Source organism: Heteronotia binoei, chromosome 12, assembly GCF_032191835.1.
Source record: "Heteronotia binoei isolate CCM8104 ecotype False Entrance Well chromosome 12, APGP_CSIRO_Hbin_v1, whole genome shotgun sequence".
Taxonomy (NCBI): Eukaryota; Metazoa; Chordata; class Lepidosauria; order Squamata; family Gekkonidae; genus Heteronotia; species Heteronotia binoei.
Window position 1 is genome coordinate 48,899,431 of NC_083234.1, and position 17,199 is coordinate 48,916,629.

Genomic DNA, 17,199 nt, shown 5'->3' on the forward strand with positions numbered 1-17,199 from the left:
CGAAATCCAGAGATGTTTTTGTGTTAGCAGGTTCAGAGCTGCTGGGCATCTCCAGCCAGTTGTATATATGTGATTTGTTTTTACTGGGGGGTGGGGGGGAAACACATGCTGTGTGTTCTACAATATTGCCTCCCTTTGGGATTTGGTCCTTTTTACAAGAGAAATAATGAGCTTCTCTATGCAAAGCACCAAGATAACAAATGAAGTTCCAGAGCAGGTGGACAACAAAACTCCACTGAAGCAAGATAAAGAAGAGAGGGATCTGTTATTTTCCATTAAACAGTAATAAGGTATTCCCTCCACCTCCCACATACCTGAAGCATCTTTTCTGGTTCATATTATAAGAATTGATATTTGCTCTGCATAGACAATTTGAAGCCTGAGCCATCCTAGCCTGCTTCTCAAGAGATTCCACCACACTGCTGCCCTTTCATTCCAGCCTGTTGCTTAAGGAACAGACCAATGGCATATACAAAAATGAGAATAATCTAGTGTCTTTTAAAGCACACGCCTCCCCCCCATTTCCAAAGGGGCACTCAGGATCAGAGAAGGGGCAGGGGTGAAGGAGGATGACTTACCCATTTCCATCCCATTGTCCTGCTCCAAATCCCTCCTTACCACACACACGGCTTGCTGTCATACAGTTCTACATGCAGACAAGTGCGTATTTGGAACTCCTCCAGGGAGAGGAAGGAGCTGCTTAGAGAAGGCAAATTGGAGAAGGGAAATGGTAGCTGTAGAAAGCCTCAAAGGCCCCTTCTACAAACAGTTTCACCAATCTTCACTGGCTACCCAGAAGCAGAGTTTTCTGATTAAATGGACCAACTGGGTGATGTTACACACACCTCTGTGTAACATCTGGTTTGGTCCAAGATTAATGGGAAACTAAATACCTTTGAACTCCCTGGCTTCTGCCCCGCTTTGCTACCCTCCGGAGCCAAGGAAAGCTTGAGCAGGATTAATATTGGCTGAAAATCCATTCTCTGTGTCCTGGCCAAGTGGAAGGCGAGATGCTTTCACACAGTGCAGAGAGCAGAGACATGCCCTTCCATAACAGATGATGCATTCTGATCAATTTGGCTCTTTAATTCAGTTTATAGAGGCATTATATCGTATTCATCACTTGTGAAAACACCTGACATGTGAAAATATCCCTTCCGAGTGCAGTAAGTGAGAAATGGTCTGTTTCTTAAGCTCTCTGTCATACAGTTACTATTACTGATGACTATGACACAAGTGATAACTATTGGCAGTGTGTGTGTGTATTTTAAATATTCCAAACTAACGAAGTTTAGCACTTAGTGACCAAAGTTATATTTTAAATGTAATGCCGGTGGAGTCTTCATTAAGTCTTACTTTCCTCCCACACTCACACCCATATTTGTGGGAAGCAGGGGGAGGCATGCATTTTCCTCGTCACAGCTTACATAGAGGTTCATGCATTTTCACAGCAGTTGGACGAGATCAGCCGTGGGCAGCAGAAGGCTTGCAGATGGACTGCTGTCCTGCCCACTGGGGTGTTGCTTTTTTTTGGGGTGGGAAGCTGAGGGGTGGGGAAGCAGGTGGGAACAGGAGAAACACGGCATCAACATCCAAGCGGGTTTCCCCTCCAGACAGAGGTCTGTGTGGAATCAGCATGTTCCTCTTAGAACTAGAAAACAGTTCCACTGATTGGCTGGGTTCCAAATAATTCATTTCAGAACTAGGGCCAGCTCAAAACATTTTGGTGCCAGAGGTACAAAACCAAAAGGGAGCCCTCCACTGTGAATTAATATGGAACAGAAATCACTGGGAAATTTTCCTGCATAAGCCCTGCTGACATGAATGGGAACTACCCTGCTCTTACCCAGGGTCTTTTGATATCACTGGAGCTTGCACAGGAGAACTGCCTAGTGCTTTGACCCTTGAGTCACGTCTCTTGGCCCAGGCTTTGCTACATTTGTGGCACTCCATATCTGCAGCTGCTGTTCTCTCGTGCTTCCACTGAGAATCACTGTTTGGGGAAGCACCATTCACACTGTGCTCCCTTCTAATGCAACACAAATCTCCCAAAAGAACATTTGTTTTCACACATTTGTACAGGAGGGGGTGTTAGGAAAAAAACAACAACCCTTCCCTTTTGAAATTCAGAGCAAAATCCCATCAAGAACAAATAGCAGTGATCTGATCAAGTACCAAAACAGTTCAGCACACCCCCTTCACTAGACCCCTGATTTCAGCAGAGGACCAGTATTCAGCCCAGTGTGCAAAATTCTTCCTAACAGTGGCCACAAGTGTGCCATGAAGCAGCCCATGGGAAACCATGAACCCTAGGACTCAAATGGCTTCAATCATTAGTGCTGCGGGAGAAAGATTCATTTCACGCCAATGACTGTTAAGTGATAAGCATCCCCATCCCACCCCAGTGGACAATTAAAATGCTGGAATATCATTCTTCAGCTAAGTGATATCCGTGATTTGCGGATTAAAGGGGAATCATGACAGTGGGGAGAAAGGGGGGTGGGCGGGTCCTGTCCTACAAATCCCCAGAAAGCTCTCCCCATCTTCTCGAAGCTTCTAGGCTTATCTTAGTGAGCTACTTTGGGGCTCCCAACCTCTCCTTTTTGATGTCACTCATCAGAGGAAAAGTTCCTCTGTTGCTCCCTTGACTTTGCAGCAAGAGTGGAGGGAAGAGCAGAAGGCAGTGGGAGAAGTGGGGGGGAAGAGGCTGAAGGAGCTGCTCAAGACTCTGCCTTCTCTTTCTTCTTACTCTTTTTCAGAAAGGAGGGAGCCCGGAATTTCTTCTTCTTCTTTGACGGAGACTTGGATGGCGAGCCTTCCGGAGACACATTTTTGTCCTTTGCAGTGTCAGTTTCTGCGTTGGTGGTCATCTGGCTGATTCCTTTGCTTAGAGCATCCTCTACATTTTGCTCATCCTCTTTCCCATTCTCCACCACTGCTGCTGGCTGGCCTGTTGTGTCAGTGGCAGCACGATCAGCAGGTGCTGGGCTGCTCTCTGTCTTCTTCTCGCCTTTCCAAAGAGGAAGAAAAAAAAAAGAATACATGATCATTAATGGATGCCCTTGACTTCAATGGAATAAACTACCTGAAGCCAGTATTGCACTGTTGGACCAGGACTGTGGAGACCAAATTCAAATCAGCCATTCTGCTGCACCAAAGCCCCATATATGTGCTATGGTACACACTATACTATATAGATTACACATATCACATTCAAACCTGTGCAAAGAAAACTGTGCAAATAAGCAAACTGCAAATGACACAGGAAGGTTCCTAGAAGTTTTCACACTGAGCTGGTCAATCTAGTTAGAAGCAGGCAGAACTGTAGGAAATGCCCAAGATTCAGTTCAATACAGTTAACACCTCAGTGTTGGACCAGATGCTTCTGAGGTGTCTTACAGCCTGTCCCCGCCACAGCTATATCACGGGCCACAGCCATTAATTGTTCTGCCTCTAGAGTCTCAAGACAAACTCTTCCCTACCCCCATGACTGGGAAAACCAGGAATGATCTTAAGGCCTTCTGTGTGCAGAGCATGTGCTTTTCAGCTAAGGTATGGGCCTTTGGAGTGTTGGGAAAGTCCATGTATACTTTACAGCTCCAACAAGGAAGCTGCCTTTTACTGAGCTGTACTATTGGTCTATCAAGATCAATACTGTCTGCTCTGATTGGCAGCTGCTCTCCATGGTTACAGGTTGAGGTCATTCATGTTACCTACTTCCTGATCCTCTTTAACAGAAGATGGCAGGAAATGGCCCTGGGAACTTCTGCATGCAACGTAGATGCTATATCACAGTCATGGCCCCTCCCTCAATGAAGGGAGACTTTCTCAGCCCTAGAAAGCTGAATTGAAAATGGCTTAAAATATCCCTCCCTCCTCCTGGGGGAGGGGTAGCTGAAAATTGAGAAAACAGCCTCTCCGTACTTACTAAAGTGACAAGTATTCAGACTCAGAAGTAACTCCTTTGATGAAAGCAACATATGGAAAGAGAAAGGAAGACATTGTGGAGACAAACACGCCAAACACAATGAGACACAATGAGACAATAAAAAAAAATTACATAGATAAAAGAAAAGAAGAACACCCAGCAAGAGAAGCCGCAGACAAACAGGTTTTCTAGTACCACAATTCCATTCTTCAGGGGTAAACATCATGTCATGCTGCTCCTGTGTGTGATCTTACCACCTTCTTCTGCAATGTGTTCTCAGAAAGGACACGTGGACAGGGCAAAGTTGCTGGCATATGGTTCCAAGAAAACAACAACAACTGGCATGGCAGGGTTGAGGGTCCCTTTCTCTCCTACCCTATGAAGTTGCGTCCTCCTAGAAGTGTTTTGCAAAGGAGAAGAGGCTGCTAGGGCCTCCAATATAGCAGATCTCCATGCATGCACACACACAAGTGGGTGCTGAAGGTGCCAATTATTATGTGGCCCGGTCACCACAGCACTGTATGAGTCTCAAGAAGAAAAGATAACTATAAATGAAGTAAGTAAATACATTCCTTTGCTGCTTTTTGCATTCCTCTTGCCTCCCAACACCATTGCCCACTAAAATATTATTAAACCTCTGATGCCTGTCTAGGATTTTTACCAAACTGACTTCTGGATGCAGCAATTACTGGCAGACTGGCTGAAGGCATCAACTACTGCATGTATTCCAAATGATGCAAATAAGAGAAACTTTGCTGGATCGGACCAGGGTCCTTTTAGTCCAGTATTTTGTTCCAACATGGCTATCCAAATGTTTGAGGAAGGTGAGTAGGGATGGTGAGTGGGGATGGTGTAGAGAGGTGTGGTCTACATCTGGCCATCAGAAGTTATACAGTCTCCAAACATGGCTAGCAGCAATGAACAGAACCAGCTGTCTCCATGAATCTGTCCAGCCTGTCTAAAAGTAATCAGAGTTCCTGGCTATTACATAATCTTGTGGCAGTGAGTTTCATAAGTTAATTATGCACTGTGTGATAAAGTAGATACATTTGGCAACCTGGGTTCTTGGAGGCTTACAAAGGTTCATCTTACCTTCTGATGTCTTGGATGGTGACATGGGTGGGCTTTTCAAGCCAGGCTTTGTGGGGCTCTGTACTGTCTGGGTAGCAGTAATTTCAGCAGGGGAAGTCACCTGTTCCTCTGCATCAGCATCTTTCTCACCTGAAAGGAGGATGAAATGAAAGAGGACCATCGAAGTCAAAGGAAAACAAAGTCATCTTCTTGGTAACTTTGTAAACTGGGCTTAATCCTAAATTTCTAATTAGTGTGCTGAGCTTGCAGAACTGTACCAATCCTACATCTTGGCAGCTCCATCACTTGACAGGAGCATACAGAATTATCCTTTATGTTGCCAGTTCAAGATCTGCTGTCAAAGCTGCTGGCTATTGGAGCCTGTAGTATCACACAATCTTTTCCCTCCTTGTCCTGCTGTCTACAACCTAATATATTTTGCAGATTTCTCAGGTGCTCCAAAACTGCATAAGACCCACTTGATCAGAGGTTGAAAGCAGGACAAAGAAGAGCATGACTTGTGTAGTGGTGACTGTCTATGTTCCCTGCAACCCTTTTCATTTGATTATTGTCCTTTCCCCATTAATCCCCATGCTCCAGAAACAACACCTCTTTCTTCTAGGGCTCAACTGCTGGTAATTATGTGAACAGAGTTCCCACAGAGTTATTTTTACCCCTCTAAAAATCAACAGGAAAGGAGACTTGCGAGGAAAACAAAAAACCTCCTTCCCTGCACAGTCCCAATGTGAGTACTATGGCTTCTATATGCCTGATCTTTAGAGAGAAAGAACATTCAGAGCTCCAATTGCAGAACTACAATCGTTTCACTGAGCTGTCAAGGAACGGTGATCTATCTCTGCCACTTTAGAGAAGTTATGTCTCTATGGAAATGAGTTCCAGTCCTCCAGCTAGCACTAAGGTCCTGGTCCTCAGCAGCATACAAGCCACTTGCACATTCTGCCCGGAGATATTTACCATCCAGCCCCAATTTCTTTCTTTCCACCTCTTTCTTGTACTCCTCCAGCTCCTGGTCTGTGAGCTGGCTGAAGGGGTTTGGCGGTTCTGGCTCCGGAGGACCCTCCTCATGGGATGCATCTTTCACCTCTCCATCTGCCAAGTTACTTTCTGTTGACTGCAAGGTAGACAGGCACAGTGTCACTCTGGTCAGCACACCAAGGGTACAGCTAAGGCAACTGGGGAGAAAGGCTGTGCATGTGAACTTATAAATCTGCCTTATGCTCAGACCATTGGTCTATTGCCCACTCTGATGGATAGCAGTTCTCCAGTGTCTCATGTGTCTCCATTTCATCTGCTGCCTTTAACTGGAGATGCTGGGGATTGAACCAGGAATCTCCTGCATGTAAAGCAAGTCACAGCCCCACTGATCTGGATAGTTTGCCTTATCTTATCTAACTCTCTCTTTTCCATCTCCTTCTCCTTTTAAGGAACTTGGGGTGGTCCACGCTAGCCCGATCTTGTCAGATCCTGGAAGCTAAGCAGGTTTGAGCCTGGTTAGTATTTGGATGGAAAAGCACCAAGGAATTCCAGGGTCTCTATGCAGAGGAAGACAATGGCAAACTATCTCCATTAGTCTCTTGCCTTGAAAACTATGGGATTGCTGTAAGTCAGCCGCAATTTGATGGTACTTTACACAGACACACAGGGTGGTGCCTGTGATTTTGTCCCCTATTTTTATCTTCACAACACCTTGGCGAGATGGGTTAGTTTGAAAAAGAATGTCTGTTCCTTTGCTCTCTTGGAAGCCCAGGTCCCCCCAGTCTAAATCTGATACCCTCTCCCTCTACACCCCAGAGCATAGCTCCAGAATCCACAGCAGGTCCCACAATGCCAAGTACCGGGCTTCTGCTTTTTTCTGCTATCACACTGGCAAGGAGCTGAGACTGGGGCCCTGCTGATTTCACATCTTGTCGGTTTTGCTCTCGAATCTGCAAGAAGAAACAAAAGAAAATGGTGCACATTACCACTCCCTGGAGAAGGGAAATCCTTTGAAGGAGATAATTTTATTTAACATAGAAGTCCAAAACAGATGTGATACTGAAAAAGCCATGATTGGATCTTCCTGAGTGTTTTTAAAATCGTTAATAGCTGCTGCACAGGACCTCAATTTAGATAAGGGCATTGGCATAGGAGAGGAGGATTATAATCCTTCCCTTTCCCATGTTGGCTGTGGAAGGATAAGATGGACAAAGAGAAAATGCCCATCTTTTTTTTCCCTTTCCACAGAAGGGAAACAATTGTAGTTATCAGCAGAGCCGCAAATTGGAGCCATCAATAAAAGAAAGAGGGGGTTCCTACATACTAGTCAGGGTTCTCACTATATAAGCAGGAAAAAATTAATGAGAAGACACATCATTTCTCAGTGCAGTGGCAGGCAACTGTGATTAGCAAAACCACATAGGGGAGGGAGAACTAAACCCTTTCTCCCCCTGCACTGCAGCCCCAACACTAATCAGGACTCCATATAACAGTTACTAGCCTATTAAAATGCTGAGCAGATCTATTCCATTACAGGTCTTCTACTGTCACATCTGTTTGAGCTCTTAACAACTGTTTTTGGAGGTAACCTGAAAGTGCTACAAGGCTTGAATTGGGACCTTTGAGGATCAGACCATAATCCTCGCCTGACACAGGAACAGCCTAGAATTTTCAGCACCTTTACCAAACTATAGTTCCCAGGATTCTTTGGGGGAAGACATGACGGTTAATCTGGTATAAAGTTAAGACAGGCTTATTGTATGAATATACCTATAGCAATGAGAGAGTTCCACATTAGAAGCTGGGACATCTGAAAGAGCAAAGTGAAGGGTTCTGTACCTTGTTCCTCATTTCCAAAACTTCTTGTGGGTCTGTGTAGAGAGGCACAAATTGGTTTGGGTTTTCAATTCGGATTGGTGTCCCGCTACTGGATTTCTCCACTTCATCAGCTTTCATCCACTGGACAGTATGAAAGTAAAAAGAAAAGGAAAAAAAGAGCAAATCAGCAGAGGGCATTCCATCAAGGATAGGGAACACAATGTGGAGGCCTTCTGGGAGAGAGGGTTTGAGGTTTTGGCTTCTGCTTTCAAAGATGCTCGCTCACTGTTGGCTTCAGGCTGAGGAACAGTCCACACACAACGACAGACAAGTGTAGCTTAATTCTAAGCAGCAAAGGGGTTTCAGAAAGAAGAAGATGATATTGGATTTATATCCCACCCTATACTCTGAATCTCAGAGTCTCAGATTTCACAAACTCTTTTACCTTCTCCCCCAACCAACCCACAAAAGACACCCTGTGAGGTAGGTGGGGCTGAGAGAGCTTTTACAGCAGCTGCCCTTTCAAGGATGACTCCTACAAGAGCTATGGCCGACCCAAGGCCATTCCAGCAGCTGCAAGTGGAGGAGTGGGGAATCAAACCTGGTTCTCCCAGATAAGAGTCCGCGCACTTAACCACTACACCAAACTGAAAGAGGCACTCACTGTGAGTCATATAATCTTTTGATAATCTGGCTGTGTGAAACTGGAAGCCTCTGTGGTCATCCTGTCAGATCATTTACACAGTCATGTGAGAACCAGTGAGATGTGACCAGATTGCTGGATCAGCACTAGAGAGACCTGGGTTCAAATTCCCTCTCCACCATGATGACCACAAGATGCCCTTGCCTTCTTTTGGTCTTACCTACTTCATGGAGTCATTGTAAGGATAAAAGAGAGGGGGTTCCGATGTGCTCCTACAACCTCCTTTGAGAACTGGAGAGACTACTTCTGGGCCTTCCGGGCTACGTCGCCTTGATCTCAGCAGGGTTCGCGGGTTCTTCTGCCTGTGGCCCCTCTGAATCAGGAAGGTGGAGGGGTGCCACGAATGTGACACACCCAAAGAGGCCCTAAAGGGGTCTCCTTTAGGCATGGGGCTTTTATAGCAAGACAGGGACGCAACGGCAGTTGTTCCTGTTCTCTCTGTATGCCCTGAAGCTCCCCCCGTTGTGATCGCCATTACAGCAGCAAGAGGTAAATGCCAGATCACTTGCTTTTCTTCTCTTCAATAAGCTTTTGATCTATCGCTTCTCTACCTCAAGCATGACAATTCTACGTAGCAAGGAAGTGTGCTTTCAATGCCAATTGCTAATGGGTTGTTTTACATTTCAATAAACGGGCAGTTCAAAGGAAGGGAAAGAGGTCAATACCTCCAATTTCCCTGTGAATGAGGCCTCAAAAAGCTAAAGAACATCTTTAAGTACTGGAAATAATTTGAATTAATCTGAATATGGACACTTAAATCGACCCGGATTATAACTGGATATCTGTTAAAGAGACTATTATACGGCTGCAATACGGTCTGAACAAAATGAGATACTTGTTAGCGGGATTTCTCCTTGTCATCTGATTGAAATTAATACGCTAACACTCAAAACTCCAGTTGGAGGAGATTGGAAAGGACAGACTATCAGGGACTCTGAGCTACTTTTTGACTTGGATTAATAGACTGAGTTTGCTGACAGAGAAAAATGGCTTTGCTAAGCGAAATCTTCCACAAAAAGGATATTTTAAGCAGTTTGAATTCTCTGAAGCAGGATCTTGGTTTATTGACAGAGTTGGTTAAGAAACAAATGGGAGCTTTTGTGGTGAAAGCTAGCGAAATCTCAAATCTACATGAGCAGAGTGGTAAAGAGAACCCAGTGACGTCTGTGGAACTGAAATGCGAGAGCGACTCGTTGGGAAACAAACAAAAGAAAATCAAAATGGAACCCTATGGCATAGTTAAAAAAGAAGACTGGAAATGGAGATTGACTGAAGTTATGTCGATAGGAACAAAGGCTGTGGAATTTTTCCCACTTTCTTCGAGAGGGATGACTGCATTAAGAAATAAGAAGGTGCATTTTAACCAGAAAATCATGATGTGGAAATCCTTCAGAAAGAAGAGCTTCCTGAACTAGATCTTTCTCTGTGGATAGTTGGATATGGACTTTGCAAGAAAATCTGATATGTGATATTAGAAGGCTAAGTGAGATTTTCTTTTCTTTTTTTGGGCTATAATGTCCTGTCTAGAATAATATGGACATAAAAGCTAAAGGACTAAAAAGTTTTTGAAAAGAATTTTATGTAAAAATAGTTAACCTAGATCAACTTTTAAGAAGGCAGAGAGCATAATTATTTGGTAAATTGGTAAACTTGTCTTTAACAGATAATGATATTAGCTTTTTATGTTTGCTGTCGATATGGGTAATCCTACAAGTTAGTCTATAACTGTTAAGAAGATAGACATCATAATTATTTTGTAAATTAGTAGATCTGCTAATATGTTTGTTTGAAGAAATTGTCTATAATAAGATAGATAAATTATTGTGTTCTATTTCTAGCCTGTTAAGGATAAAGATATTGGTCTCAGACTGTATTAAGGAGAGAAGGTGCATTTTAGTTATAAATCAGGAGATAGATTTCTTTTAGCAAGAAGGGTCTCTTGAAATGTCTCTGTCTTTATGAGTAGTTGGGTATGGAACTCTCAATAAGAACAGGTATGTGACTTTTATTTTTGGGTTATATTAAGTTGTTTTTTCTAGACCAATAGGGATATAAGAGTTGGCTTAATTGTTAAAAAGGCAGACGGCACAGTTATTTTGTAATCTGGCAGATTTGCTTTTAATACACTCCCCTGGAGAAACTGTTTATATTGAGATAGACAAAATACTATGTTGTATTTTTTTTAGCTTCTTAAGGATAAAGATATGAATTTTATGTGTTTATGTCAATGAGGATATTGTTAAACTAACAAACTAGTCTGTGTTTTCAACATGGTTAAGCTAAATCAGCCAGTTCCATGTTGAGATCGCTCTGACCTTTTATACTTATTTGTGTTGAAGAAGAATCGTTTAGACTTGTATTGCAAGTAATAGTTCAGTAAAAATGTTTTATAATGAAAGATAAAGATGGTAAAATACATGGAGAACTCTATACTTGCAGGTAGAACGAATTGGGTATTTTATTTGGAGGTAGAATTGTAACTAATATATTTGTACTTTTCTTTTTTCTGCTTTTCTCATCCTGTATATGCCCTTCCCCCCTTTTATGTATCTATGCTTATGCTTCTTCTTTTTGTAGTTAAAATCAATAAACATTATAAAAATCGAGAACTGGAGAGACCAGAAAAATATTATAAATGTGTTCTCTGTGTTACCAGCTGATTTGAAGCAGGTTTTGTTCTGGGTGAGTAAACCGGGTTGTATGAGCTAAGATGCTTTTTCTGTGTTAACTTCCCCAACAAAGATCCACTGAACGTTGCAAAGGGTTTGAGAAAGTGTTGCAGGGCTCACACTCAAATCTCCTGCTGGCCAGGCGCCTCCCAGAATGCACTCAGCAGTGTGTTATTGTGCTATGTTGCAGAAACTCTGGTGACAAGTGGGAGGTCTTTCTTTACTGATGTCTTTGGGGAAACCCTTGTTAAGATTACAAAGACCAACAGGTTTCCCCAATAGGCAGTTAAAAATTAAGACTGGGACACGGTACAAAAACTTGTTAGGAATGTGCATGACAAGCCAGTTATTATGCCTGGCCCACAGGCAGACTTGCATAGAGGCTTGCATAGAGATGGCTCTTGCAAACGTTTCTGGGCACTGTCTTTCTTTTGCCCCCAGTATTTGACAAGGATATGCAGGACAGGCAGTGGCTGGTATTCCATTTACCGTGGTTTTGGTCCTTTGACTCCCTGCACTACCCTGGCTTTCTTCAGCCACGTTCACTCGTAAATAGGTGTTTGGTGTATTCAGCCAACGAGTCTTTTCTTTCTGTTGCTTCTGGGCATGCTGCCGGAGTGTTGAAATGGGGGCCCCCTCCTCTTCAAAGATAAATGCCGTGACAGTGGCTGGGATCTCCACTTCGCTCTTATGCTTGCTTTTCTCCTGGACAAATGGATAGCGATATGCATATCCAGTCCGGTAGCCCTGTTGAAGACAAATAAAGTTCCTTGAATGCACATTTGCTTGGCTGCCCAAAACAAAAGTGTGATCTAGGTTGCTGGAAGTACATTTCAAACTATTTTTAGACTGTGTTTATCATCCCATTGCTTATCCCCGAGATCTATAAAGAGTGCACGGTAAACAGATCTGATTTATCTGTTCAGTGTTTGTCAGTGTGGTCTCTCAATGGATTGCAACTGTTCCAGCAGTTGCGGCAGAAGGGAAATATTCAACTGCTTTTTGAGGGCAGAAGATAAACTGTTTTGCACCTTGGAGCTCTCAAATGGTAACCATCCCTGTCAAAGCAACTGTGACTGAAACTATCCAGGAACCCATCTGACCAAGCCAATCCACAAAAGGCACACTAGAGATTTAAGGAGGTCCATGCAAGAACAGCACAATTCATATGAAGTTAACCCACAAAGATGGCTTCTCTACTTGCCAACAACGTACAAGGTTGTCCAGCATCCTCATGAGGGCTTCAAATTCATGTTCTCCCAGGCGACTCTTCTGCATAGGTCCAAAGGTGCTCCCAGCCCATCGGACTGAGCCGACATCATGGGGCCTGTGTTTTTCTCGCTCCAGCACGATCAGATTCTCTGTTCCACCAGCACTAGATAGGGCTGAGACCTAAGGGATAGAGACAACAGAAGAGGTATGAGGAGCGTGATGAGAAAGCACTTTTCTAGAAACACCTCATGATGCAATCTGTCTTTCTAGAGTTTGTAGGTAAGTGATATGGATTCTCTTAGAGCAGAGTGTGAGCAGCTCCGGACAAAATCCTGGGATCAAGAGTCAGTTCCTAAACATGTCAGGAGGGTAATACACATCAAACAGGACCTATCAGGCCACAGCAGCTCTTGCAATGAGAATCAGCAGCTGAAAAGAATCAGTTGGGCTATGAACAGAGAGCAAAACAGAAAAAAAATATCCTCAAATATTTAACATTTGTGACATTTCTTCACTCAGATTCTGTAGGTGATATGAGAAATTTAGAACTGAGAGTTTATTCCAAAGTTTACGTGAGTCCTTTAGACTCACTGGCATATCTTGGTTATTCTGGTAGGTGATCAAGTAAAAAAATCTCATAAACTGTCATTGCATAATGTCTGTTGATGGTGTCAGATACAAAACGCACATCAACCACCAAATACTAAGTTCTGTTTGCATCCCAAATATCAAACTGCCAAGTGCAAAATATTGTTTAATTTCAACCATCACATACTATTGGGTACTAGTGATCAAATCTCAAATACAAATATTAAAATACAAGTGTGTGTGTGTGTATAATACCATAATATGCATTTATTCAGTACATTTTTATTCCGCCCTTCCTTCAGGCAGCTCAAGGCAGCATACATTGTTCTCCCCTCCTCCATTTTATCCTCACAACCCTGTGAGGAAGGTTAGGCTAAAGGGAAATGACTGGCTGTGGACTATTGGAATAGTCTGCCAGGGTCACCCAGCAAGCTGCATGAGCGGTTCTCTCCCCGATGTTATGAGGGAGCGGTTCTCTCCCCGATGTTATTTAACATCTATATGCGACCTCTTGCCCAGATTGCCCGAAGGTATGGGCTGGGGTGTCACCAGTATGCGGATGACACCCAGCTCTATCTACTTATGGACGGCCGACCGGTCTGCGCCCCAGAAAACCTGGACCGGGCACTACAGGCCGTGGCTGAATGGCTCAGACTGAGTGGACAAAGACTGAATCCTGCGAAGACAGAGGTCCTTTGTTTGGGCCGTCGTGGTCCAGGGGGGGAAATCCCCCTACCAGCTTTTGACGGTGCGCCGCTGATGGCGGCGGACAGGGTCAAAAGCCTGGGGGTGCTACTGGAGCCGTCCCTAAAGATGGAGGCTCAGATAGCAGCCACTGCCAAGTCCGCGTTTTTTCATCTTAGGCGGGCAAGGCAGTTGGCCCCCTTCCTGGACCGCGACGACCTAGCAACAGTGATCCATGCTACGGTCACCTCGAGGTTGGATTACTGCAATGCCCTCTACATGGGGCTGCCCCTGTGCCGGACCCGGAAATTGCAGCTGGTGCAGAATGCCGCGGCCCGGCTGTTATTGGGCCTCCCAAAGTGGGGGCACATTCGGCCGGGTCTTCGGGCTCTGCACTGGCTTCCAATAATATACCGGGTCCGGTACAAGGTGCTGGTTATTACCTTTAAAGCCCTATATGGCCTGGGACCTGCCTATCTGAAGGACCGTCTCTCCCCACACGTTCCCCAGAGAGTACTGAGGTCTGGGACGCAAAACCTTCTCACCATCCCCGGGCCCAAAGAAGTCCGTCTCAAGACAACCAGAGACAGGGCCTTCTCTACAATGGCCCCCACATGGTGGAACCAGCTGCCGGAAGAGGTGAGGGCCCTGCGGGATCTTACTCAGTTCCGCAGGGCCTGTAAGACAAGCCTCTTCCGGCTAGCCTACGCCTGACTAGATTAATGTGGCTTATCAGACTTTAGTGACATATACGGCATAGTTTTAATGTTAAGATTTTAAGGTTTTTAAATGTTTTGACTTTTTAACTGTAACAATTTTGCACTTTGTGTATTGTTTTATCATTTGTTGTGAGCCGCCCTGAGCCATTTTATGGGAAGGGCGGGATATAAGTCATAGAATAAATAAATAAATAAATAAATAAATAAATAAATAAATAAATAAATAAATAAATAAATGACAGAGAGGAGATTTGAGCCTCAGTCTCTCAGCTCCTATTCTGACATTTTCTTAAGCATTATATCCAGGGTGGTCTGGGAGGAAAATCTGGCCCTGGAAAAGCACACCCCTACCCCACGCATGGGCTGGGGTGGCCCTGGTGAGGGAGGCCCCCAAATCACTCGGCCCACCAGGAGTCTTCCTGGTAGCCTTAATGATCAATCTGCCCTGGATTTACACCACATACTACACACTGAGGATTCATATTCAGAATGAAAGATCACAAAGGAGAGTTTTTTTAGGAGGGTTGCAAAGCACAACTGCCAGCTCCAGCAACTGTCCATCTTGCCAAGAGAGCATCTTTGGGATGCTTTTGATCACCAACATGGCTTGGAAGGAGGAGTCTGTGTGGAGCTGGTGAATGGCGTGCATTGTCACCCTTTCACCTGCAGGTGGCTCACATGCTCAGCCTTGGCACATGACTGACCTAGTTTTTTCCAGATGAAGAAGTAGGCTGATGTACAGAGGGGAGGACAATAGCGCCCAGACTCTTAAGATAGTAATTGCAGCCTGTCTGCAGATCTAAGACAATCACTTTGCTACAGAAATGGTTGGTCCAGGCTAGGCAGAAAGAGGGAGGGGTCTCCTGCTGTGTTTTGCAGACACCATTTTTAAAAAGCCCCAAAGGAGGCAACAGCTGATACTAGAAAAGGATTTGGTTAAATCAGGTGCAACCTCCCCCCATTTTTTTTCCCTTTGGGAACTAGCTGTATTTTCTAAGGAAGTAACTTGGAGGCTGAGAGAGAGCACTAAGTGCACCACTGAGTGGAGGTCTGTCTGTCTTCCCCCTGCCCACTCCATTCTAGGGTGGCCAGACCGTCCCGGTCTCCCGGGACATTCCCGGATCTGGCCACCCAATCCCGGATCCCGGGCTGCCTATACCGGGACCATTAAAGGTCCCGGTTTAGGCAGCCCAGGAGCCGGTGGGCCGCGGGCGCGGGCGGGGAAGGCGGGGAGTGAGGGAGGGAGCGTCCCTGCGCCTGCGCAGGGCCCCTGCGCACGCGCAGGGACGCTCCCTCCCTCACTTCCCGCCTTCCCCGCCCGCGCGCGGGGCCCGGCGGCAGTGGTGGAGGCCTCTCCGTGGCCTCCGCTGGTCGCTGGAAGCCCTCCAGAGACTCTGGAGGGCCTCCAGCGACCAGCGGAGGCCGCGGAGAGGCCGCGGGGCACCCGGCGCTGGTCCCCGAAGGCCTTCCAGAGCCTCTGGAAGGCCTTCGGGGACCAGCGCCGGCCAGCGAAGGCTTCCCCGCGGCCTCCGCTGGTCCCTGTAGGCCCTCCAGACTCTCTGGAGGGCCTGCAGGGACCATTGGAGGCCGCGGGGAAGCCGCGGGGCACCCGGCGCTGGTCCCGGAAGGCCTTCCAGAGCCTCTGGAAGGCCTTCCGGGACCAGCGCCGGCCAGCGAAGGCTTCTCCGCGGCCTCCGCTGGTCCCTGCAGGCCCTCCAGAGTCTCTGGAGGGCCTGCAGGGACCAGCGGAGGCCGCGGGGAAGCCGCGGGGCACCCGGCGCTGGTCCCGGAAGGCCTTCCAGAGGCTCTGGAAGGCCTTCGGGGACCAGCGCCGGCCAGCGAAGGCTTCCCCGCGGCCTCCGCTGGTCCCTGTAGGCCCTCCAGAGTCTCTGGAGGGCCTGCAGGGACCAGCGGAGGCCGCGGGGAAGCCGCGGGGCACCCGGCGCTGGTCCCGGAAGGCCTTCCAGAGGCTCTGGAAGGCCTTCGGGGACCAGCGCCGGCCAGCGAAGGCTTCCCCGCGGCCTCCGCTGGTCCCTGTAGGCCCTCCAGAGTCTCTGGAGGGCCTGCAGGGACCAGCGGAGGCCGCGGGGAAGCCGCGGGGCACCCGGCGCTGGTCCTGGAAGGCCTTCCAGAGCCTCTGGAAGGCCTTCCGGGACCAGCGCCGGCCAGCGAAGGCTTCCCCGCGGCCTCCGCTGGTCCCTGCAGGCCCTCCAGAGTCTCTGGAGGGCCTGCAGGGACCAGCGGAGGCCGCGGGGAAGCCGCGGGGCACCCGGCGCTGGTCCCGGAAGGCCTTCCAGAGGCTCTGGAAGGCCTTCGGGGACCAGCGCCGGCCAGCGAAGGCTTCCCCGCGGCCTCCGCTGGTCCCTGTAGGCCCTCCAGAGTCTCTGGAGGGCCTGCAGGGACCAGCGGAGGCCGCGGGGAAGCCGCGGGGCACCCGGCGCTGGTCCCGGAAGGCCTTCCAGAGGCTCTGGAAGGCCTTCGGGGACCAGCACCGGCCAGCGAAGGCTTCCCCGCGGCCTCCGCTGGTCCCTGGAGGCCCTCCAGAGTCTCTGGAGGGCCTGCAGGGACCAGCGGAGGCCGCGGGGAAGCCGCGGGGCACCCGGCGCTGGTCCCGGAAGGCCTTCCAGAGCCTCTGGAAGGCCTTCCGGGACCAGCGCCGGCCAGCGAAGGCTTCCCCGCGGCCTCCGCTGGTCCCTGCAGGCCCTCCAGAGTCTCTGGAGGGCATCCAGGGAGCAGCGGAGGCCGCGGGGAAGCCGCGGAGCAGCCGGCGCTGGTCCCTGGAGGCCAGCGCCGGCAGCTCCCTCCCTCCCT

At 47.4% G+C, this 17,199-nt stretch overlaps 2 protein-coding genes across 3 annotated transcripts in view; one reads left to right on the forward strand and one right to left on the reverse strand.

The window, feature by feature from the left end:
* The window catches only part of LOC132580283 (hexokinase-2), a 388,522-nt gene that overhangs the window by 199,744 nt on the left and 171,579 nt on the right, over positions 1-17,199 (forward strand). The gene's annotated exons all lie outside the window — the stretch shown is intronic.
* ADD2 (adducin 2) overlaps positions 1,066-17,199 on the reverse strand; it is a 75,538-nt gene continuing 59,404 nt past the window's right edge. For both annotated transcript variants that reach the window (XM_060250999.1, XM_060251000.1), the window contains 7 exons: positions 12,401-12,577; positions 11,675-11,932; positions 7,835-7,954; positions 6,856-6,945; positions 5,975-6,131; positions 5,021-5,149; positions 1,066-3,010 (listed from right to left, as the gene is read on the reverse strand). In XM_060250999.1, coding sequence (XP_060106982.1) covers positions 2,721-3,010; positions 5,021-5,149; positions 5,975-6,131; positions 6,856-6,945; positions 7,835-7,954; positions 11,675-11,932; positions 12,401-12,577 — 1,221 coding nt within the window. In that variant the 3' untranslated portion in view covers positions 1,066-2,720. The remainder of the gene's footprint in view (positions 3,011-5,020; positions 5,150-5,974; positions 6,132-6,855; positions 6,946-7,834; positions 7,955-11,674; positions 11,933-12,400; positions 12,578-17,199) is intronic.